This window comes from Phodopus roborovskii, unplaced genomic scaffold, assembly GCF_943737965.1.
Source record: "Phodopus roborovskii unplaced genomic scaffold, PHOROB, whole genome shotgun sequence".
In the NCBI taxonomy this organism is placed as follows: Eukaryota; Metazoa; Chordata; class Mammalia; order Rodentia; family Cricetidae; genus Phodopus; species Phodopus roborovskii.
This window is the reverse complement of record NW_026125572.1, coordinates 3,350,788-3,374,858: the sequence shown is the minus strand read 5'-3', so window position 1 is coordinate 3,374,858 and position 24,071 is coordinate 3,350,788. Positions and strand designations below refer to the sequence as shown.

The 24,071-nt window shown below is 36.5% G+C and overlaps 1 protein-coding gene across 1 annotated transcript in view; it reads left to right on the top strand.

Annotated features, from left to right (window-relative positions):
* The window catches only part of Gucy1a2 (guanylate cyclase 1 soluble subunit alpha 2), a 278,376-nt gene that overhangs the window by 37,099 nt on the left and 217,206 nt on the right, over positions 1-24,071 (top strand). Inside the window, exon 3 of the mRNA XM_051177809.1 lies at positions 10,020-10,141. Within this exon, the coding sequence (XP_051033766.1) occupies positions 10,020-10,141 (122 nt within the window). The remainder of the gene's footprint in view (positions 1-10,019; positions 10,142-24,071) is intronic.

Genomic DNA, 24,071 nt, shown 5'->3' with positions numbered 1-24,071 from the left:
GTCAGCTGTCTCTATGTGTTTCTGCAACCTGGTCTTGGTCTCTCCCTCTGCATCTGGATTCTAGTTCGACTCAGTGTTTAATTATGGGTGTTTGCCTCTGTTTCTGGCAGGTATTAGATGAGGGCTCCATGATGGTGGATAAGTTAGTTATTGATCTCACTATCTGGGAACGGTTGCTCGAATTGTTAGTTGGCAGCAGTCCTGAGGGCTCTAGACATTTCTTTAGGTTCAGTTTTCTATTCAAACCAATAATGGCTCCCTCTTTTATGTTTGCTCTCTCTTTCTCTGTCTCTGTCTCTGTTTCTCTGTCTCTCTCTCTTTCTTTCACTCACTCTCTTACTCTTTTCCCTCTTCTGTCTTCTATTTCTACTGTGACTCAATCTTCCTAGTCACACATGCTTTCCTCACCTCCCTTCCTCTTTCTCCCACTTCTCTCTCCATTCACTGCCCCCCCCCACTTCCCATGTGCTCTGGGGGGACTTGTCCCTTCCTCCTTTTGTGAGGGACCTTATATTAATCTCTTAGAATACACCTTGTATCCTAATTCCTCTGGTGGTGGGAATTATAGGCTGGTGATCCTTTGCTCTAGGTCTAAATTCCATATATGAGCGAGTACATACCATGTTCCTCTTTTTGTGACTGAGTTACCTCATTCAGGATGGTTTCTTCAAGTGACATCCACTTACCTGCTAATTTCAATATTCTATTATATTTTTGTCTGCAGAGTAGTATTCCATTGTATAAATGTGCCATATCTTCTTTATCCATTCATCAGTTGAGGGCATCTAGGTTGCTTCTAGGTTCTTGCTATTACAAATAATGCTGCTATGAACATAATTGACCACATGTCTTTGTTGTATGGATATGGATCATTTGCATATATGTCTAAGAAGTGGATTGCTGGGTCTTGTGGTAGACTGATTCTTGTTTTCCTGAATAACCGCCATAATGATCTCCAAAATGGCTGTATAAGTATACACTCCCACCAGCAGTGGAAGAGTGTTCTCCTTTCTCCACATCCTCTTCAGCATAAGTTGTCATTGGTGTTTCTAATTTTAGCCATTCTGGAAGGAGTAAGATGGTATCTCAAAGTTGTTTTGATTTGCATTTCCCTGATATCTAAGGATGTTGAGCACTTTTGTGTCTTTCAACCTTTCTTATTTCCTCTATTGAGAATTCTCTCTTCAGTTCTGTACCCCATTTTTTAAAAATAGGGTCATTTCTTGTTTTGTTGACTAGTTTTTGAGTTCTTTGTATATTTTGGAGATCAACCTTCTGTCAAATGTAGGATTGGTGAAGATCTTTTCCCAGTGTATGGGCTGCCTTTTGGTCTTGTCAACTGTGTCCTTTGCCTTACAGAAGCTTCTCAGTTTGAGGAGGTCCTATTTATTAACTGTCAATCTCAGTGTCTGTGCTATTGGAGTTATGTTCAGGAAGCAGTCTCCTGTACCAATTTATTCAAGCGTACCTCACACTTTCTGTTCTAAGAGCTTCAGTGTTGCTGGATGCATATTGAAGTCTTTGTTCTATTTGGACTTGAGTTTGGTCCATGGCTATAGATATGGGTCTATCTGTAGTGTTCTATACATCATCATCCACTTGTGCCAGTGACATTTGTTGAAGATGCTTTTCTCCTCTCATTGTGTACTTTTAGCTGTTTGTCAAATTCAGGTGATTGTAGATGTGTGGGTTAATATCAGGATTTTTTTTTTTTTATTCAATTCCATTGGTCTACTTGTCTATTTTTTTTTTTTTTTTTTTTTTTTTTTTTGCCAATACCAGGGAGTTTTCTGGACTATAGCTCTGTAGTAGAGCTTAAAGTCGGGGATGGTGATGCCTCCTGAAGTTCCTTTATTATACAGGGTTGTTTTGGCTGTCCTGGGTCATTTGTTTTTCCATATAAAGTTGATTATTTTCCTTTCAAGGTCAGTGAAGTATTGTGCTGGGATTTTAATGCATTGGATCTGCAGTTTGCTTTTGACAAGATTGCCGATATTACTGTGTTTATCCTACCTGTCCAAAAGCATGGGAGATCTTTACATTTTCTTGTGTCTTCTTTAATTTCTTTCTTTAAAGACACAGAGTTCTTGCTATGTAGGTCTTTCACTTGTTTGGTAAGCATTTCCCGATGATACTTTTTGTTGTTTGTGGCTATTTCTCTGATTCTTTCTCTGCCTCTTGGTCCTTTGTATATTGTAGGGCTACTGATTTTTGTGAGTTACTCTGTTGTCCTGCTAGTTTGCTAAAGGTGTTTATCAGCTGTAGGAGTTCCCTGGTAGAGTGTTTTGGTTCACTTATGTAAACTAACCTATCATCTGCAAATAGTGAAAGTTTGAATTCTTCCTTTCCAATTTTTAACACTTGATATACTTTTGTTGTCTTATTGCTTTAGCTAGAACTTCAAGTAAAATATTGAAGAGATTGGGAGGTAGAGGGCAGCCTTGTCTTGTTCCTCATTTTAGAGAAATCACTTTAAGATTCTCTCCATTAAGTTTGATGTTGGCTATTGGTTCACTGTCTATTGCTTTTATTATGTTCAGGTATGTTCCTGTTATCCCTCATCTCTCCAAGACCATTATCATGAAAGGCTGTTGAAATTTGTTGATGCATTTTTCTGCATCTTGGGAGATGATCATGTCATTTTTCTTTTTCAGTTTGTTCATATGGTGGATCACAATGATATACTTTCATATGCTAAACCATCCCTGAAACCCAGGGATGAAGTTTACTTGGTCATGGTTGATGATTTCTCTGATGTATTCTTGGATTCCATTTGCCAGTAAATTTTTGAGTATTTTTGCATCAATGATCATGAAAGATATTGATCTGTAGGTTTCTTGGGTGGCTTGGGTGCCAAGGTGATTGTGGCCTTGTAAAAAGAGTTTGGTAATGATCCTTCTGTTTCTGTTGTGTGGAACACTTTGAGGAGAATTGATTTAGCTCTTCCTTGGATTTCTGGTTGAATTCTGCATTGAGGCCATCTGTCCCTGGGCTTTTTTTTTTTTTTTTTTTTTGGTTTGGAAGACTTTTGATAACTGCTTCTATTTTATTAGGGGTTGTAGACCTATTTAAGTTGTTTGTTTGTTCTTGATTTAATTTTGGTAAGTGATAGTTATCTAGAAATTTGTCCATTCCCTTTGAATTTTCAAATTTTGTGGAGTACAGGTTTCCAAAGTATGACATAAAAATTGTCTGGATTTCCTCTGTGTCCATTTTATGTCCCCCTTTTTGTTTCTGATATTTTTTTTTAATTTGCATGTTCTGACTCTGCTTTTTCATTAGTTTAGATAAAGGTTTGTCTATCTTGTTGATTTTCACCAAAAAGCAACTCTTTGTTGAATTGATTTTTTTAATTGTTTTCCTGGTTTCTACCTTAATGATTTCAGCCTCTAATTGATTATTTCCTGGCGTCTACTACTCCAGGGTGAGTTTGCTTCTTTTTGTTCGAAGGCTTTCTCTTGTGCTGTTAATTCTCTAATGTGACTATCCTCCATTTGCTTCATATGAGCACTTAGGGCAATGAAATTTCCTCATAGCACTGCTTTCAAGGTGTTCCATAATTTCGGGTATGTTGTGTCCTCATTCTTGTTGAATTTTAGGAAGTCCTTAATTTCTTTCTTCATTTCTTCTTTGACCCAGTTATGGTGCAATTGCACATTGTTCAGTTTCCATGAGTTTGGAGGGTTTCTGCGATTTGTGTTGTTGTTGAATTCCAACTTTAAAGAATGGTGGTCTCATAAGATATAGGGGATTTTTCCTAATTTTGTATCTGTTGGGGTTTGCTATGTCACCTAGTATGTGGTCAATTTTAGAGAAGGCTCCATGTGGAACAGAGAAGGTATATTCTTTTGTGTTTAGATGGAAAGTTCTATTAATATCTGTTAAACCCAGTTAAAGCATAAGTTTTGTTAGTTCTTTTGTTTCTTTGTTAAGTTTCTGCCTGGTGGTCCTGTGTAGTGGTGAGAGTGGATTGTTGAAGTCTCCCACTATAATTGTGTGAGGTTTTATGTAAGCTTTGAGTTGTAGTATCCTTTCTTTTATGAATGTGTGTACCTTTGTATTTGGGGCATAGATGTTCAGAATTGAGATTTTGTGCTTATGGATTTCTTTTTTGATGAATATGAAATGACTGTCTTTATCTCTTTTTATTGATTTTTGTGTGAAGTCTCACTTGTTAGATATTAAGATAGCCACACCTGCTTGCATCTTGGCTCCCTTTTATTATCAGATCTTTTCCCAGCCCTTTACCCTTTGAAATGTTTGTATTTGAAACTTAGATGTATTTCTTGTATGCAGCAGAATGATCGATTTTGTCTTCCTATCCTTCTGTTAGCCTGTCTTTTTATAGGTAAGATAAGACAATTAATGTTGAGGGAAAGTAAGGTCCATTGATTGTTAATGCTTGTTTGTTTTAGATTTTTTGTTGGCAGTGGTATTGTGAATATATTTGCCATGTTTCACACTTGGCTTCTGATGAAGTGGGATTATCTATTTCCTATGTCTTTGTGAGCATAGTTAACTTTTTTTGTGGTACAGTTTTCCTTCCAGAACTTTCTGTAGGGCTGGATTTGTAGATATGTATTGTGAAAATATGGCTTTGTCATTAAGTATCTTGTTTTTTTCATCTATTGTGATTGAGAGTTTTGTTGGGTATAGTAGCCTGAGCTGGCATGTGTGGACTCTTAGTACTTGTAGAACATCAATCTAGTAACTTCCATCTTTTAGAGTTTCCATTGAGAAGTCAGGTGTAATTTTGCCTTTATATGTTACCTGGACTTTTCCTTTGATGCTCTTAATATTATTTCTTTATTCTGTATGTTAGGTGTTTTGATTATTATGTGTTGGGGGCTCTTTTTTCTTTGATCCGGTCTATTTGGTTTTCTGTATGCTTCTTGTACTTTCAGGGGCATGTCCTTCTTCAGATTGGGAAAGTTTTCTTCAATGGTTTTGTTTAATATGTTTTCTACACCTTTGAGCCTGGCTTCTTTGCCTTCCTCTATGCCTATTATTCTTAGGTTTTTTTTTTTTTTTCATGGTTTCCCACACTTCCTGGATGTTTTGTGTTAAGCATTTGTTGGATTTAAGATTTCATTGCTTAATGAATCTATTTCCTCTTGTTTATCTTCATGCCTGAGATTCTCTCTTCCATCTCTTGTATTGTGCTGGTCATGCTTGTGTCTGTAGTTCCCGGTCATTTGCCAAGTTTTTCTATTTCCAGCATCTTCAGTTTGTTTTCTTTGTTGTCTCTATTTCAGTTTTCAAGTCTTGAACTGTTTCCTTCACCTGTTTAATTTTTTTTTTTTTTTGCTTTCCCTACATTCTTTAAGAGATTCGTTTATTTCTTCCATTTTTTATTTTTATTTTTATTTTTATTTATTTATTTATTTGGTTTGCTTTTCTTCCATTTCTTTAGGGGGATTTTTTTTTCTTGAAGGCCTTTATCATTTTTATGAAGATAGTTTTTTTTTTTTTTTTTTAAGTCGTTCTCTGCTGCCGAGTCCCTAGATTCTGGTGGTGTCATGCTTGTCTTTTTATTGTTAGGTGTTTTCTTGTATTTCCATCTTCCCATCACTTCTTCCAGTATTGCCATCTTCCCATCACTTCTTCCAGTGTGTGCAGGTGGGTTCTCTCTCTCACTATGCTATTCCCCTGGTAGGCTTTGGTGGGTCAGAAGTTAGATGTCTATAGTTCTGGGTGGTTCAAACTCTCTAGGCGGTCTCTGGTCAGGCAGTGCCCTGCTGATGGGGTCACAGATCAGGCTCCAGCAGAGCCCCAGTGAATGGGGTCAAACATCCAGCGGAATTGTCCATCAGGGATAGGGGGATCTCTGGCCAGGGTCTGGAACTCTCGCATAGGACCAGCAGTTGGGTCATAGGTTAGGCAGGCCAGGATTCAGGGTGGTCTCATGTGGATTGGCAGGTCTAGTGTGCTTAGAGCAGCTCCAGGAAGTTCCCCAAAGGTGGAGGGAATGTTAGATCCACCCTCTGTTCTAGTGCTCAACCAGAGAGATGGGACAGTGGGAACGGTATGGCACAGGGTTGGGGGAGGAAAGGCTCTTTGTGGGGGGTGGGTGGGTATGTATCAGTGTACCAAGAGTGCTCTTGCGGGGGACAGGACACGGGAGAGCAAGATTTGGGGCCAATCCAGGGAGTTCCTGGGGAATTATGTGGGGGGATTAAACCCGAAGTCCCAGAGTCACCTCTAACTGAGACCCTGCAATGGAGGTCAAGGATCCCTGTAGGCAGGGACTGAGGATGGTCCTGTGGGGATTGGCGGATCTCTTGCTGGGGCCCGAAACTCTCCAGCGCAGCCCTGCTGTGTGGGTTAAAGATCTGGCAGGCAGGGACTTAGGATGGTCATGCAGGGACAGGGGCATCTCTGGCCAGGTCTGGAACTCCAGCAGAGGAAAGGCTGTAGGGGTCACAGATCACTGACCTCTACTTCTATAGGTCCATTTTCTTCAATCATTCCATGTTTTCTTTCTAGTTTGGCAAGACTAGTCTCAGTGTTTATGCCACTTTCTTGAATGTTTTGTATGCAGATGTCTGCATACTACTCTATCTTTAGACAGGTCTCTGCTAGAATGGCATCACTTCTAAAAGGTCTTTTTGAACAACAAATCTAAAGAGGCCCTCTATCTCTAACCTCAGTTTCCAACCCAGTCATTTATATGTCACTACTAAATATTCCTTTTTTTCTCATTTATCTTGATAACTTTCATATCCCATTCGTTGGCATGTGGGAGGGATTAGCTTTTAAAACGATGTGTACAGAGGGAATAAATGAATAAATTGTAATTTAGAGGTATGTGAGTAGACTCTTGAAAAGGAGCATAGGAAATTAAAGTTATTAAGCTTGGGAAGGGCATAACCCAAGAGGTTTAGATTAGCATCTGTGTTCAATTATAATTAAAGATATTGTAGTTTTAATGATCACATATACTCTTTAACATGAATATATCCCAGTTTACTTACATACTGTTACATTTACGGTAAGTTTTTTTTTTTTTTTTTTTTTTTTTTTACCTCTGTGATCTAGAATGTCTTTGTGCAACATTCTGGTTTATAACTTTGACATCATCTTGTTGGTTTGGCACAAGTTTTTCTTTCCTCAACTTAACCTGAGCAAAAGAGTAGTGTGTTGGTCACTGTTCTATTGCTGTGAAGAATAACAATAACCATCACAATTCTTATAAAGGTAAACATTAATTGGAGATGGCTTACAGTCCATTATCATTATGGCAGGAAGCATGGTGTCATGCAGGCAGGCATGATGCTAGGAGCTGAAAGTTCTGCATCTGGATCAGCAGGTAGCAGGAAGAGGCTGTGTCCTCCAAGTCCTTGCTTGAGCTTCTGAGACCTCAAAGCTCAACCTCTAGTGACACATCTCCCACAAGGGCATATCTCCTAATAGTGTTACTCCCTTGGGGCCTATGAGAGATATTTTTATTCAAATGATCACAAATAGTGTGAAGCTGATGGTGTCAATAGGAGATTTTCAGGGTTCAATTAAGGGATTAAAGGGAACTGAAGGTTGAGAGATACCTAGTTAGCATGGAATTCCTTTTCTAGTGGTCCATGTTATCCACAACTGTGTGGCTTTTCTTCTATCTATGTCTTTGATGTGGAGCTATGTGCTTCAGACTTGGATGGTTAAGACATTGGATTTCAAGTCATATTCTGTTATCAAATAATTGTGGGCAGATTCCTCTATTTCCTGATTTTAAAAAGAGTGTTAACACACTTGGAGTGAAGTTTACCTTCTGAAGAAGTGTTCTGATCTTCTTGGCTAGCTCTTTGGAATGTAGAACAATTGACTGTCACTGTCTTCAATTCTGATGTCATTCAGAGGCTACTAGAGAAGTCCCAGTTTACCACTGCTTATAAAGGCATTGGGTCATGTTGTCCCTCAAAGGCCAGTAGGAGAGACCATTTTTATATATGGCAAGAAGTTACTCTGATAAACCAGGTTACTTGGATGAGGTCTTTGAGTTACAAAATGGTGAGTCAAATCTCACAAGACTTCAATTACTCTGTTTAATCTTTCAATTACCATGCTGTTATCTGTGCCACTGTGGCAGAAGTTATATTATATTTATTTCCAATGGTACAATGCCAGTATCCTGATCTGGTTCTGCTAATACTCCTTTTTCTAAGAACCTGTCTTATAGAAAGAGCAGCCATGCAAAACTCAGATAAGAATATATTAGTTACACAAAATTAATATACATTTGGTTTTCACATCAATTTCTTTGTTCTGTGAACAGCTTTCTTTGTATTTAAAATATAATGGTTAATTTTAGAGTATTTAATATATGTATATAAGATATTTTGATCATATTCATTCTTCCACTATTTCTACTCATTCCTGCAGATTCATCACAACTTCCTGTTCTTTATTGTATGTATGTAGTTCACTGATTATAATTTGTACAAGTGTAGAGACATCTACTGGACCATGGTCAACCTAGTAAATGTAATACCTTTAAAGAAAACTCACCACATCCCAAAGCCATCAGCTAGCAATAACTCCTCAGCTAGGAGTGGGGGATTTTGAGCTCCTTCAACCTCCATGTTGAGATGTTGACTGACTTGATCTTGTATGGCCCCTGTAAGCAGCTGCTGTGAGTTCATTTGGTAGTATCCTAACCATGTCCACAAGATACTGCTATAATTCAATCCTTCCCAATTTAGGGTTCTTACAATTTTTCTTCTCCCTTTTTCTCAATAATCCCCTGGGTGGGGGGGTGATATAGATGCCTCATTTTGGCTGAATATTCAGTTAACATTTATTCTCTGTACTTTGACAAGATGTGAGTTTCCACTAAACATAGAAACTTCTCTAATGCTATTTGGGATTTCCACTATTCTGTAATTATACAAATATAAGCTTAGAGCTCAGTTTGATACTTCCCCCACTTAGCAAAATAATAGCAGTAGATTCATGCTTGGGGCCTATGATATCCCTAAACCTGATTTCTCAGCTAGATTTATAGTAACAGACACAATTTTTTTTCTCAAGGAACATGCTTCAAATTCAAAAACAAAGCAATTAGTTATTGTATAATATTCATGCCACTATTGCATACATGGTCATATCCTGCTATGCTGATAATCACTGTAGCTCCTGAGTCCATATATGCAAAGCTCACAGGGTTTCCATTAGCCTGCATTGCAAATCTGGTACTATGAAAACTAGCCAGAAGATAGGGAACTTCCTTATCAGTAGCAACCTGATTTTACCATGTCTTATGAACAAAGTTTATGGTGTGTTCATCAATAGGGTCTTAATATCCGTTTATAGTGGGTTACAAAGAACAATGGGATTACCCTGTATTCATTCGGTGGTCTCCAGAACACCCTGTGGTTATGTAAAAGCACTGGGTTTTTATTTGACCAAATATGGCTTCTGGGAGGAGCATTGCCCCACTGTGTAGGGCAACTCCAGATAAACTTTTTTATATGAAAAATTATTTTCAAATATTATAAAATAGTATGTTTCCATATGGTGTTTTTTAAATGCTCTTGGTTACACCTCTATTCTATCTTACACTCTATTCACCTAAACCTCCCTTACCCACTCATATCATTGTTTTTGTCTTAATTATATCTCAACTTTATCTCCTCTCTATTATAAAGCATACAAACTATTAGATATGTATTTGGCTTTTTTAAAAACATCCCAAGTTATTTGTTTCTCTACCCTGTTCCCCAGTCCTTATATACCTCCATTCATTTAAAGCTCTCTCACTATTAATTCCCTTTTCTCCTTAATATCATATGGATTTTATTACAGTCCTAAGAGCTTTCTAATTAGCATTTACCTGAAGATCTAGTCCTATATTGTTAATGTTAAAGGGAATAGTAGGTTGGTTGTATATATAAGAATTATGTTTAAAGAATCAGTTATTTTAAAGGTAGTTATCCTGAATGTATAGTCTGCATGTACTTGTTATAAATATGAGTGCACTTAAAATATTTTAAAAATTCTTCCATATGCTAATTTAATTTTCTTCTTAGTTATAGGGATGCAGAGAAGAATTTCCACAATATCTCTAACAGATGCTCCTATGCAGACTATTCCAACAAAGAGGAGATTGAAGATGTCTCAGGAATTCTTCAGTGTACTGCTAATGTACTCGGTATATTAATTATATATTTATATATTTGATAGGAATATAAGTGGGAGGCAAGTAAAGGTTTCAATGTTTCATATCCATTTGGAGATTGTGCTAGTTGGAGACAAGAACTTGTCTTTAAGTATTTAGTTTTATACCCATGAAGATGTTTTAATGGGAATTACAAGCAAGCCACTTACTTGTAAACTGAAAAAAAAAAAAACTTACAGGAAATTCTTATATTCTGGGGAAATTTTTAAAAATATTTATATGATGTTGGCATTAGCTTGACATAATCCATATTTCTCTGCATCTTACCTTCACATGAATTTGGCTCTTCCTTTCTTCTCAGGCTTATACTTTATTTCTGGGATACCCTTGTTTTAACTTATCAATGAAGCTTCCCATCTTGTGTTGATTCATTCACTTCCTGCACTGAAGACCTAGAAAATTGTTGTTTACCAAAGCCTGGTTCTTGGGCCTCTATACATGGGAAAATGTTCACACATAACATTTTTTTCTCATTACTAATCACTTGTGTCTATTTTCTGTCCCATGGTGTGCAAAGTATGAATATTGACTACTCTGCTCCCTGGTTTCTGTTTATCTCATGTTGGATCTTGATAATCACTGTGTCAGCACAACAGAGTCCTCTCAAAAGGCCTTCTGCAAGGGAAGCTAGGTGTGAATGGTACCTTCCCTGCTTGTGGCACTGAGTGTTAAATTGCTGCATCATTTGTATCATAAAATGTCTGTTTTGTGCTGATATAATCTAATTTTAGTTGTCTGAGAAAAATCTACCTTTTGAAGCAATAGTATGCAAAGCCTGTTTTCAGTTCACATTAATACTAAAAATGTTCTTGTAATCCTATGAAATGGGACATTATATTTTTGTATCTTATTGGAAATTGTACTAGTTTAATGGTGTAGTGAAATGTGTATGATAAGGATCTATATTGTGTGTTTTTTTTTTTTGAATGTGTTGCCTCTTGGTACCATGGCTTAAATTTAGCTAAGGCTGGAAGGAGACAGAATGAGTGTAGAGAATTAAGGTAAAAAGATGAGAAACTGTGTCATCATTTTTGTTATAATGTTTTAAATTCCAGTGTAGTTATAACATTTTACATTTTTAAACAGTTGTGATGCTATTACAGGGTTTGAGGGTATTTTAATTGCAAAGATTTAATTGCAGTAGGATCAGAGATGCTTTCTGAAAAAGGCATAAAGAGTATTCATACAAATATGAGTGTTGTACATCAACTCATTTGCTGATGAACTATAGCAATGTAAAATTTGTTACTCCAGTAAGTATCAGTCATTGGCTAAATATCACCACTAAACATAATCACACTGCCCTTGGTGATGTGGATAGGACATTATCAACATTTTCTATTTTTTAAAGGTGTCTGTCAGAGTTGTGTGCCTCTTCAAAAACTTTAACACATTTAAAGTTGTCCAGGGATTGTTTACTTGGGAAGTGTTAGTGAGGAGGATGGAGGAAATTACCTCAGGGCTTATCCTTCACAATATTTTCTTGGTATCAGAAATTCTGAAATACTGTATAATCAGAGTCTTTTAGTGATGGCTAAAGACTACAGAATTTTTATTTAGTATGTTTTTTTTAATGTTGTTAACTTTTAAAAAAACTAATTTGTTATTATTTACATACAATTTTATATGATTTGAAATCTCTATTTGGGAACCATTAATTGGTGATAAAAGTGATGAATTAACACTCTCTTATAAAATGTTTTTGTGATAACACTACCATATAATCAATAAGTGTTCAGAATCTTAGGGAACTAGTTGGTAACTAGTTACTGCTTTCACTGATGTAATAAGATTGAAAAACACAAATAAATTCTATCTATGTAGTTCTTGTCTCTCTAACAATAAATTGTTAGGTTTTTCTTTCTTAAAGGTATTTTGAGTATTAATGAGATGAACTGCAATTAAGGTGTTTGGAAGGGTGTGGTGGTTTCAGTGAGAGTGGACCCCATAGACTCATAGATTTGAAAGTGTGGTAACCAGGGAGTATCACTATTGAAATGACTAGAAGGCATGACATTGTTGGAAGAAGTTTTTCTTTAGAGGTGAACTTTGATGTTTCAAAGGCCCAAGCCCAGCCCAGAGTCTTTCTTTCAACCAGCAGATGAGATTGTAGCTCGGTGCTACTTCTCCATCACCATTATCTTCATAACTAGAAGCATGGTAACACACAAGCAGAAATCATGCTGGAGAAGTTGCTAGGAAGTTTACAATAGGTTAATTTATATAAAGTACTTACAATAACCTGAAATGTAACATACTAATGCCACATTGATGTTGTTGTGGTTATTGATGAATATTCCTAAATGGATCTTCTCAGAAGACTTAGGAGGTTAGTTTGTTTGGTTTGACTCTGAACAAGCAAGTTAAGGGGCACTGTTTAAATCTGAGTCATTCTGATTACAAATACCAAATTCCTTACATTGCTTTTCTCTCAGTTATTGAACTGAAACTCTCATGCAACCCCTCTAATACTGATTATGCTAATTGTATATCATCTGTCTAATCCTGTGAATGATGAAAGTTCTTACAATCTTGCATTTTACTTAATTGTTTTGTTGTTTGTTTGCAACACCGGGGATTGAACCAAATACATCATGCATTCCAGACAAGAACTTTACCATTTAGCTGTATTCCAAGCTGTAATTGCAGTTTCATTTTAATTCAGGAGTCTCACTAAGTTGCACAAGTAAGCCATGAACTCACTGTGATCTTCCTACATTAAGCATCAGAGTAGGTATGACAATAGGCTTGCCTTCATGGGCAAGTTTTACTGTTCTTTCAAACTGAACTTGGGAGACTTGCTTGTATATAGCAACTAGTATGAAAACTGTCTAAGACTATTTCTCATCAGTAGTGAAGATTTTTGCAACTTTAGTGTGATTTGGGTCATTTCCAATCTAGAAACAGTGAGTATGGTTTTCTCTAGCTTTTAGGTGATAGGGATGCAAACTTAGGAAGGCAATATTTGCTTTCATGAGAGAAATGTGAGTTCACATTTACGATATGATAAACACAATGCTGAAATTTCTGGCCTTTGAGTTTTCAAGTAGATCTTGTGTTAAATGTGAATCATTGTATTAAACATTATTTGACTGGTAAAGGGCTACATAAAGGTATGTTTCTTTTTTCTCACAAGGAATATTTCTATTAATTTTATGACAAGTTGACATATGTAAAAAATGTATCATATTCACTCTCAACTCCCCCTTCCTCCCAAAATATCTTCCACCCTCTCAACTTCATGTCCTTCCTTTTGTTTTCTTGTTTATTTTTTAAACACACTAAGTCCAATTACGGATTACTGTTGGATTCTTGACTGATATTTTTGCTTTCATCTTGGCCAAGAAGAATAGCTAAAGTGATTTCATGAGTGCAATGGCCATTCCATGTCTGGATGATAGCATTTCACATTTTCTTCATCACCCAGCTTTTCTATTCTTTCTGTAACTTTTCTGTTATGGTCCTTCATCCTTAGGTAAAAGTGTTTGACATAGATATCCCTATTGGGATGAGGACTTAATAGTCACATGATTATGTTCATTTTTGTTTGTGTGAATTAACTGCTGACCACTTCAGAGTTAATCTCTCTAGCCAAGGTTGAGGCAACATTAATTCATGTGTTTAAATATGAATGTTTAGAAGTCAGTTTGATAACATGTACACCTATCAAGTTATATTCTTCTCTAGGGCCTATGACCTCCTCAGATAATGACTTTTGCCAGGTTTACAGCCCCAGGCATGAATTCTCACCTGTATAAAGGGTCACAGATTCAATTTTAAAACTTTTAGCATTGTTACCCCCATAAGCACATCTTGTCTGATGGAGTACCATTCTTGCCTACCAGCCTGTATTGCATTTTCCAGAAATTTAAAAGTTAGCAAGTAAGTGGGAAGAAAGTTTTCAGTTCTTTCTAGCTTGATTTTACTGTGTCCTAAAATCACTATATATATATATATATATATATATATATATATATATATATATGTATATGTATATATGTATATATGTGGAATTATTGTCCACCCACACAGATTACTTGTATTCAAGCTCTCCTGGATATTTTTTAAATTATATTTTCAAATTACTTTATAAAATACTGTTTGTATAATGATTGTTCATACATCCTTAGCTTTAGTTGATATATCCCTACCCACTTTCTCATCTGACATTCAATGCTATCCCTACTTAGATCTTTATTCACAAGTATTCTTCCTCCTATTTTTTAATCAGAATTCTTAATTATACCCTTACCCAAAGGCAGTATTTCTGAGTCCGTTCATATGTTTAAATGTAAACCTTAAGGATATAGTTAAGGATCTTATTTAATTACTTGCAACAGAGATCTTGAGTTCCCATTCTATGTGAATTGAAGAGAACTCAAATTATAGCTTTCTATAAACATATTTTTCCTAGATAAGTAGGAATAGTGTATATAATAGGCCTGTGAAGGGATGACACCAGCACATGTGAACACTGCTCCCAATGCATATAAAATGCTCTTCACTAAAAACTATTTTCTGGAGAATATATACATCAATCTAATTAGATAAAAATGCAGTATGGAAACATGGGTTGGGCTTTCTTCCCTCTTGTTTGTTCTTCCTCTTTTGGTTCTGAATCTTGTCATGTTTGTGTTGCTGAGAAATCACATTCACCTGTTTGTATTACTGGGCAAACATGGCAGTCATATTTCCTTTCTAAATCTTTGTCTTTGTCTTTCTAGACATTTCTCTATCATCAGTGATTTTCCATTGTACACCACTTCTTTAGGTAGAAATGGGTTGACCTCTCAAATTTCTCAATTTTTGTCATTATCTGTGTCTTTTTACCTAACTCTTCAATACGTAGGTTTATTTTAAAGTATTTTAAAGAATATTTTTTCTTATTTTTATTTGTTATGTTTTTCTTATTTTACATATCAATCCCAGTTCCCTCTCCCTCCCATTTCCCCTGATCCCTCATCCGATCCTCCCCCACACTGCACAGGGAGGGTGATGCCTTCCAGGAGTGAGCATCAAAAACTGTTAAGTCATTTGGAGTAGGATATAGGCCCTCTGCCTTGCCTCTAGGCTAAGGGTGTATCCCTCCATGGGGAATTTGTTCCCAAAGTCCTTTCATTGCACCGGAGATACTTCCTGCTTCCACTGTAAGAGAGGTCCCTTAGTCTTCTCAGGTCTAACTAAGACCCATGTTCAGGGGGTCTGAGTGAGTATAATGCTGGTTTCACAGATATCAGTCTGGGGGTCTGTAAGCCCTCCTTGCTCAGATCAGCTGTCTCTGTGGCTTTCTGTAGCCTGGTCTTGACCCATTTCTTATCACTCCTCCCACTCTGTAACTGGATTCCAGGAGATTGGCTCCAAATTTAGCTGTTTCCAGCTACTAGATGAGGACTCTATGATGGCATATATGTTAGTTATTAATCTCATTATCAGGGAAGGGCATTTAAAGTAGCCTTTCCACTGTTGCTCAGATTGTTAGTTGAGGTCACCTTGTAGGTCTCACTTTTCTTTTCAAACCTATAATGGTTCCTTCTATTATGGTCTCTTTCTCTCTCTCTCTCTGTTTTCTTCCCTATTCATATCCCGACTCAATTTTCCTAGTCCCACATGTTTTTCTCTCCTCCCCTTCTCCTTCTTCTAACTTGATCTCTACTGACTGCCCCTCCCCACACACTTTCAATATGCTCAGGAGATATTGTTCCTTTCCCCTTCTTTGAGGGACCTTGTATGAATCCCTTAGGCCCCCCTTGTATCCTAGTTTCTCTGGTAGTGTGAATTAAAGGCTGGTGATCCTTTGCTTTACTCATATATGAATAAGTATATACCATGTTCCTCTTTTTGTAACTGGGTTACCCCACTCAAGATGGTTTCGTCAAGTTCTATCCATTTGCCTAAGAATTTCAGGATTCCATTGTTTTGCTTGTTTGTTTTTTCCCTGCTGAGTAGTATTCCCTTGCATAAATGTGCCTCATCTTCTTTATTTATTCTTCAGTTGAGGAGAATCTAGGTTGCTTCCAGGTTCTTGCTATTACAAATAATGCTGCTGTGAACACAGTTGAACACATGTCTTTGTTGCATGGATGTGGATCATTTGGTTATATGCAAAGTAGTGGAATTGTTGGGTCCTGTGGTAGACTGATTCCCATTTTCCTGAGGAGCAGACATACTGATCTCTAAAATGGCAGTATAAGTTTCCACTCCCACCAGCAGTGGAAGAGTGTTCCCCTTTCTCCATATCATTTTCAACAGAAGCTGTCATTGGTGATTCTAATCTTAGCCATTCTGATTGTAGAAAGATGGTATTCCAGAGGTTTTTTGATTTGCATTTCTCTGATGGCTAAGGATATTGAGCACTTTCTTAAGTGTCTTTGTTTCAGCCATTTTGGATTCCTCTATTGAAATTCTCTATTCAGTTCTGTACCCCATTTATTAATAGGGTTTTGTTGACTAGTTTCTTGAGTTCTTTATAGGTTTTGGAGATCAGCTCTTTGTCAGAGGTGAGGTTGGTTAAGATCTTTTCCCAGTCTGTGGGATGCCATTTGTTCCTGTCAACTGTGTCCTTTGTCTTACAGAAGCTTCTCAGTTACAGGAGCTTCCATTAATTGTTGATCTCAGTTTCCATGCAACTGGTGTTATGTTCAGGAAGTAATCTCCTGTACCAGTTTGTTCAAGAGTACCTACTACTTTCTCTTCTAAGAGGTTCAGTGTGGCTGGATTAATGTTAAAATCTTTGATCCATTTGCACTTAAGTTTTGTGTTTGCTGATAGACATGGGTCTACCTACAGTCTTCTACACACCATCATCCAGTTGTGCCAGCACCATTTGTTGAAGATGCTTCATCCTTCCATTGCAAAATTTTAGCTGTTTTGTCAAAAACTAGGTGTTTTAGGTGTTTGGGTCAATATCAGGATTTTTGATTTGATTCCATTGCTCTACCTATCTTTTTTTGTGCCAATACTAAGCTGTTTGCAGGACTATAGCTCTATAGTAGAGTTGAAGTTGGGAATGGTGATGCCTCCTAAATTTCCTTTATTGTAAAGGGTTGTTTTGGCTATCCTGAGTCTTTTGTTTTTTCATGTAAAGTTGAGTATTGTCCTTTCAATGTCGGTGAAGAATTGTGCTGGGATTATGCTGGGGATTGCATTGAATCTGTAGATTGTTTTTTGCAAGATTTCTATTTTTACTCTGTTTATCCTACCTATCCAGGAACATTGGAGATCTTTCCATTTTCTGGTATCTTTTTTTCATTTCTTTCTTTAAAGACACAAAGTTCTTGCTACATAGTTCTTTCAATTGTTTGGTAAGTATTACCCCAACATACTTTATGTTGTTTGTGCTTACTGTAAAGGCAGATGTTTCTCTGTTTCTTTCTCAGCCCCTGTATATGGTCAGGCTACTGATTTTTTCTTTTACTTTTTTTGAGTTAATCTTGTACCTGCTAATTTGCTGAATGTGTTCATCAGCTGTATGAGTTCCCTGGTAGAGATTTTGGGTCACTTATATAAACTTATCATATCATCTTCAAATAGTGACAGTTTGATTCTTCCTTTTTAAACTATATCCCCTTGATGTACTTTCATAATCTTATTGCTCTAGCTAGAACTTCAAGAACAATATTGAAGAGATGTGGAGAGAGTAGGAAGCCTTGCCTTGTTCTTGAATTTATTGGAATCACCTTAAGCTTCTCTCCATTCAGTTTGATGTTGGTTGTTAGTTTACTGTATATCACTTCTATTATGTTTAGGTATGTTACTGTTATCCCTGATCTCTCTAACACTTTTATCATGAAAGAGTTTTGTATTTTGTCAAAGGCTTTGTCAACATCTAGTGAGATGATCATGTAGTTTTTCTTTCTCAGTTTGTTTCTTTGGTGGGTAACATTGATAGATCAGGTAAGGTCAGCCTCAAAGTTGTCCTGCATGGATAGGTGGTTTCAGTGTGCTCACAGCAGACCCAGGAAGTTCCAAGGAGGAGGAGGGATTGTTGGACCTGCACTCTGATCCAATGCTCATCTAGATCAGTGGAACCAGCATAAAAAAGTGTGGAGGGGAGCTTGATTACTAAATTTTCTGCATAAAATATTAAACTGAAATATGACACTTAAGCAAATGCTTAATAATGAATTAAGAATTAAAGGTTTAAATGTTTCTTCAATTTATGTGGCTGCCTTTGCTAAAATGTGAGATAGGTAATTATAAGAAAAGAAGAAAACACCTGTTCTTCACTTTTGTTTATTAGTTCTGTGTATCTGTGTTGGATATGGCTTTCAGCACACAAACATTAATGCCTAGAGAGTAGGCCAGAAAAGGACAGTGAATCCAATGGAAATAAAATTATAACATGGATGCTGGGAACCAAATTCTGGTCCTCTACAAGAACAGTACACACTCTCAATCATTGAGCTGTTTCTTCAGCCCCAAGAATTTTTTTTTGAAATAAATGAACAAAGTTTGAAGTACAGAATTGAATGCAAGAACGAAAGAAGTACCAGAATGCTTTCAAATATTAAAAAAAAAAAAAGTAAAAGCAAAACAATGGACAGTTAAAAAAATGACAGCAATTGGATACATTCAGTCAAAATTTTCTAGGGACTTTGAGGTAATGCTCATCGAATCAGGACCATCTGTCAGAGCTGTTCTCTGGCCAAAATCCTTGAATTCTACTTTCAAAGATCTTACACCATCTCAGAATTTCATGACAGCTCAAGGAAGTAGAGACATACCCTCCCTGTGGCAGGAGCAAACTCTATCCCAATTTTATTTTTCTACTAGAGTTATTGTTTCCAGTGGTGATGATAGGATTTATAATTTTAGAAGTACACTTGGAAGGAAAAATATATTACCTAAATCTTTCCCATGGAAAACTGGCAGTATTCCAGTATTTTACTAATATCATGTGACATTTTGTTTCTTGGTTTTGGTTTGGACAGCAACCATTGAAGGTCTATGTGGTAATGATGTTAAGTGAAGAAAGTGAGGAATATGAAACATATATAAATTAGGTACTTCTGAAAAGACAAAAATAATCACACATATACAACAATTCAAACACATACACACACAGTTTAACTAGACATGATCATCATCAAGAAGTCTTGGCAAAAATAGAAAAAGTAGAAGAAAGAAAGCAGAAAAGCAAGAGAGACAAAAAAGAGGGGAGATGAGAAAGAGACAGGGAATAGAAGGGAGGGAAGACTATTCAAGAGTCCCTGTCCTTGTTTGGATTCAGAAGCAGAACTGAAACCATGGAGAGAAATAGAAGTGAATCAAGAGGAAAGAGTAGAGTTCAAGGCAAGAAGCTAATGGTACATAATAGAGTAAAAGAGGAACACAGATTCAGTCCCAGTCAGCAACAGTACATCTTGTGTACAGTTTCCCAGCCATGGAACTAGAAAGGACTCACCATCATTGCCAAGAGTAGGATGATCCTTGGAGCTAAGGTTGCAGATCCTGGATGCCCACCAGAACCTTGGAGGGGACTTAGCCTTCAAAAGCAATACTCTTACCACAAGTTATCAGAATATCTGATAACTGGGCCCACAGGCCATTATATTAATGTCCCTGTATGATCCCACCAAAAAAATCTCATGCAGGACATGATTTAAGCTGATTTAGAGTCTGAAATGAAGTTAACTATTAATTGTTCCTATGATTCAAATGATTCAAATAAGTAATGCAGTTTCCATATCCTTAAGAAGGGCAAGAGAATAAACTTTTAACAATATTTTTAAAAAAGTTAATATTATGTATTGGATTTTTTACTGTTTCTCTTTTCCTGTCTAGCTTTTAACAATGTTCTATAGTAAAAGTTATGTATTATTAAATGTTATTTCCACATCTTTGCTTGTAAAAATCATATTGAGCAGGATCAGAGCTATAAGCACTTCTAGAATATCTCCAGGCTCATAAGAATGACAAAATATGGGGGAAAAACTACACTATTGGCTTAATTTTACTCTACTTAAATTTTTTACTAATTTTAGGATTTTAAAATGTGTAGGTTAATCAAAATGAAGCTATACAGCTAAAAGTATTGCAAATAGAAAAATAAGTAATGTACAAAAATCAGCATCTGTGGAGTTTATGAACAAAAGCCACCAAATAAAAAGAACAAAGGTTTAAAGAAGGATGGTAGCATGTTCAGTCAAGCCGATGTCTTTTTAAATTTTTGTTTCTTTTAAAGAATACTATTAGAGTGTAGTATGACATGGTTATAAATTTTTAGATAGGATGGCAAAAATAAAATGAGTTATGTATTTTACAGTTGATGTAAGTATAAGCCCACATCGTGTCTTTATGTAATTATGAAAATATAAACTTATATTTTTAACTCAGAAGGAGAAAAGCCAAAAATCACTGTTGTTTCATAACAGAAGGTAAAATCACTGAGTAGGCAGCAAGCTTTTCTTACAGTCTTACTGGGGCTGCCTTTTGAGGGTTAGTTATAGACCAGCCAGTGCTTCTGGTCATTTTGCCAAACATTAGCATCAACTTTGCATAGAAATAACTAATATAAAGCAGACATTCTTGATGGGAGATGCCATTCTGTAAATATGGTTTCTCATATAGGTTAATGAATAAAGTACTGTTGGTCAATAGGAAAGCAAGATAGGTGGGACTAGGAGACAAGGAGGAGACAGGAAGGAGTAGGGAGGAGTCAAGATGGAGAGACTGTAGAGAGCAGAATGCTGGCCCCACTCTCGGGCAAGATGAGACCACGTGGAAACATTTAGATTAATAGAAATGGGTTAATATTTAAGACAGACCTAGCCAATAAGAAATGATAGTAACTGGCCACCAGCATTTATATCTATATAGAGTCTCTCTGGGTTATTTGGGGCTGGTATGGTGGTAGGACCAGACTAGCAGGGAAAACACTACTCATAACACACTCTGCTTTTACCACAAGCTAAAATTTTGACCCAAGCAAGCATCCATTTCCTATCTGGGTTTTCATTTATTTTGTTCAATATCAGACATAAATACTAACTTTGATTTTTCTTTTTCAATGTTAGGAACTTCTCAGATAGAAAGCACTGGTAGTGTGGTGGGAAAGCAAACAGGATGGAAGAACTTTGTAAATCTTATTCACGAAAGTAACATCACACATTTTAGTGGAGTCTAGGTTATTAGTCTCTAAGAGCACTGATAGGTGATGATATAGATGATTGATTGATAGATTGATAGATAAATCGTAAATGATACAGGTTTAATAGCTAAAGATTTCTTATAAGAATTTTATATTTTCAACACTAACAAGAGTCATTTTCTGTCACATTATTTCAAAGTTATGCTCAAATTCCTAAAATCTTTCATTTATCATTGCATAATGCTGCTTTCTCAATTTTACACTCTTCTTTTTAAGAAATAAAGACAAAGGTTTTAATGGGTTAACACGATGGGCACCTCTTTTATAACAAATGCATGTTTTAATCAGTCTTTAGAAAATGTCATAAAGTCTTGGGAAGACAGAATTACAAAACAGGAAAATAAAATTAAGTATGGTTTGTATTTTAGAAACTATGAAGATATAATGGAGGTAGGTTTTATCTATTAAAATTTTAGGGAAAGAGAGACAAACAGGAGAATTGTTAAGCTTACAATAACAGGAGCAGTACTAATTTCTAGGGACTGTAGAACATACGATTTTCAGCATTGGGCTGAGATCAAGAGAGAATAAGAACCACAATATTACATATTGCTGTGAAAGGGCAAATTGTACCTTAATTTTTTATACACCTCCATATTTTCCTACAAGGTACATACAGTCCAGTAACTCCAGTCACACCCTGGGTATTTATTTAATTGGTTTGAAAACAGTCTATATAAAAATTTACAAGAGAATGATTTATCACAGAAACATTAATATCTCTAAAATGTAGTGAACCAAATTGTTCTACAATAGTAAACTAGAGATGAAAAAAACTGGGAAGCTAGGCATACATTAATAAGATAGTTTTGGTTGTAAGGAATGATTTTGTATGAAGCTATACAAGCAGAGACAGAAAAATTTTTCAAGACATTGAAAAGTAAGCAGCAATAAGGAGGGACATGAAGTTGGATAAGTGAAACATGCTTTCTTTTTTCAGGGAATTAAAAATAACAAAGAGTTGTTATTTCAACACTATAAACAAACCTTTATCCAAACGAACCAAAAAGCAGTGAGAGAACATGCAAATCAATAAAATCAGAAATGAAAAGGGGGACACAATAACAGACATGGAGGAAATCCAGACGGTTTTCAGGTCATACGTTGAAAACCTGTACTCTACAAAATTTGAAAATTCAAAGGAAATGGACAAATTTCTGGATAGATATCACTTACCAAACTTAAATCAAGAAAAGATTAGCAACTTTAATAGACCTGTAGCCCCTAATGAAATAGAAGCCTCATGAAATCCCCCCAACCAAAAAAAAAAAAAAAAAAAAAAAAAAAAAAAAAAAAAGAAGAAGAAGCCCAGGGCCAGATGGTTTAGTGCAGAAATTAAAAAAATGAGCTAATACCAATACTCCTCAAAGTGTTGCACACAATAAAAGCAGAAGGTTCATTACCAAACTCTTTTTACAAGACCACAGTTACCTTGGTACCCAAGACACACAAAGACACAATTAAGAAAGAGAATACAGGCCAATAAGCCTCATGAACATTGTTCCAAAAGTACTCAATAAAATACTGGCAAATAAAATCCAAGAGAACATCAGAGAAATCATCCACAATGACCAAGTAGGCTTCATCACAGGGATGCAGGGATGGTTCAACATATGAAAATCTGTCAAAGTGAATCACTATTTTGGAGATCAGTATGGTGGTTCCTCAGGAAAATGGGAATCAGTCTACCATAGGACCCAGCAATTCTTCTATTAAGCATATACCCAAATGATCCACGTCCATGCAAAAAAGACATCTGTTCAACAGTGTTCATAGCAGCATTATTTGTAATAGCAAGAAACTGGAAGCAACCTAGATGCTCTTCAACTGAAGAATTTATAAAGAATATGCAACACATTTACAAAAAGGAATACTACTTAGTGGTGGTGGGGGGGCAATGGGATCTTGAAATTTGCAGGCAAATGGATGGAACTTGAAGAAACCATCCTGAGTGAGGTAACCCAGTCACAAAAAGAGGAACATTGCATGTACTCATTCTTATATGGATTTTAGACAGAGCAAATTATCACCAGCCTAGAGTTCACACTGACAGAGAAACTAGGATACAAGGAGGAACCTAAGAGATTCATACAAGATCCCTCACAGAAGGGGATAGGAACAAGATAACCTGAGAATATTGAGAGTGTGTGTGTGTGTGGGGGGGTGGCCAATGACTGGAGGTGGAGTTAGGAGAAAGAGAAGTGAAGGAGAGGAGAGCATGTGGGACTAGGAAGATTGAGTTGGGGGACAAATAGACAGGAGTGAATAGAAAGACACCATAATAGAGGAAGCCATCATAGGTTTGAAGAGAAAACTGACTCCAGAGAAATGTACAGAGACCTACAAAATGACTCCAACTAACAATCTGAGCAACAGTGGAAAGGCTACCTTAAATGCCCTTCCCTGATAATGAGACTTATAACTAAGTTATATGCCATCCATACAGCTCATGTAGTAGCTGATGGAAACAGAAACAGACACCCAGAGCTAAACACTGAGCCGCACTCCTGGAATCCAGTTGCAGAGAGGGAGGAGTGAAAAGAAAAGGGGTCAAGACCAGGCTACAGAAATCTGCAGAGACAGCTGATCTTAACAAGGGGGAAGCTCATGAGTCCCCAGACTGACAGCTGGAAAACAAGTAGTATACTGTCTCACATCCTCTGAATCAGGTTCTCAGTTAAAAGGCTTGGGCAGTCTAAGAGACCTCTGTCAGTGGAATGAGAATGTATCCCTGGTGCACAAAAGGACTATGGG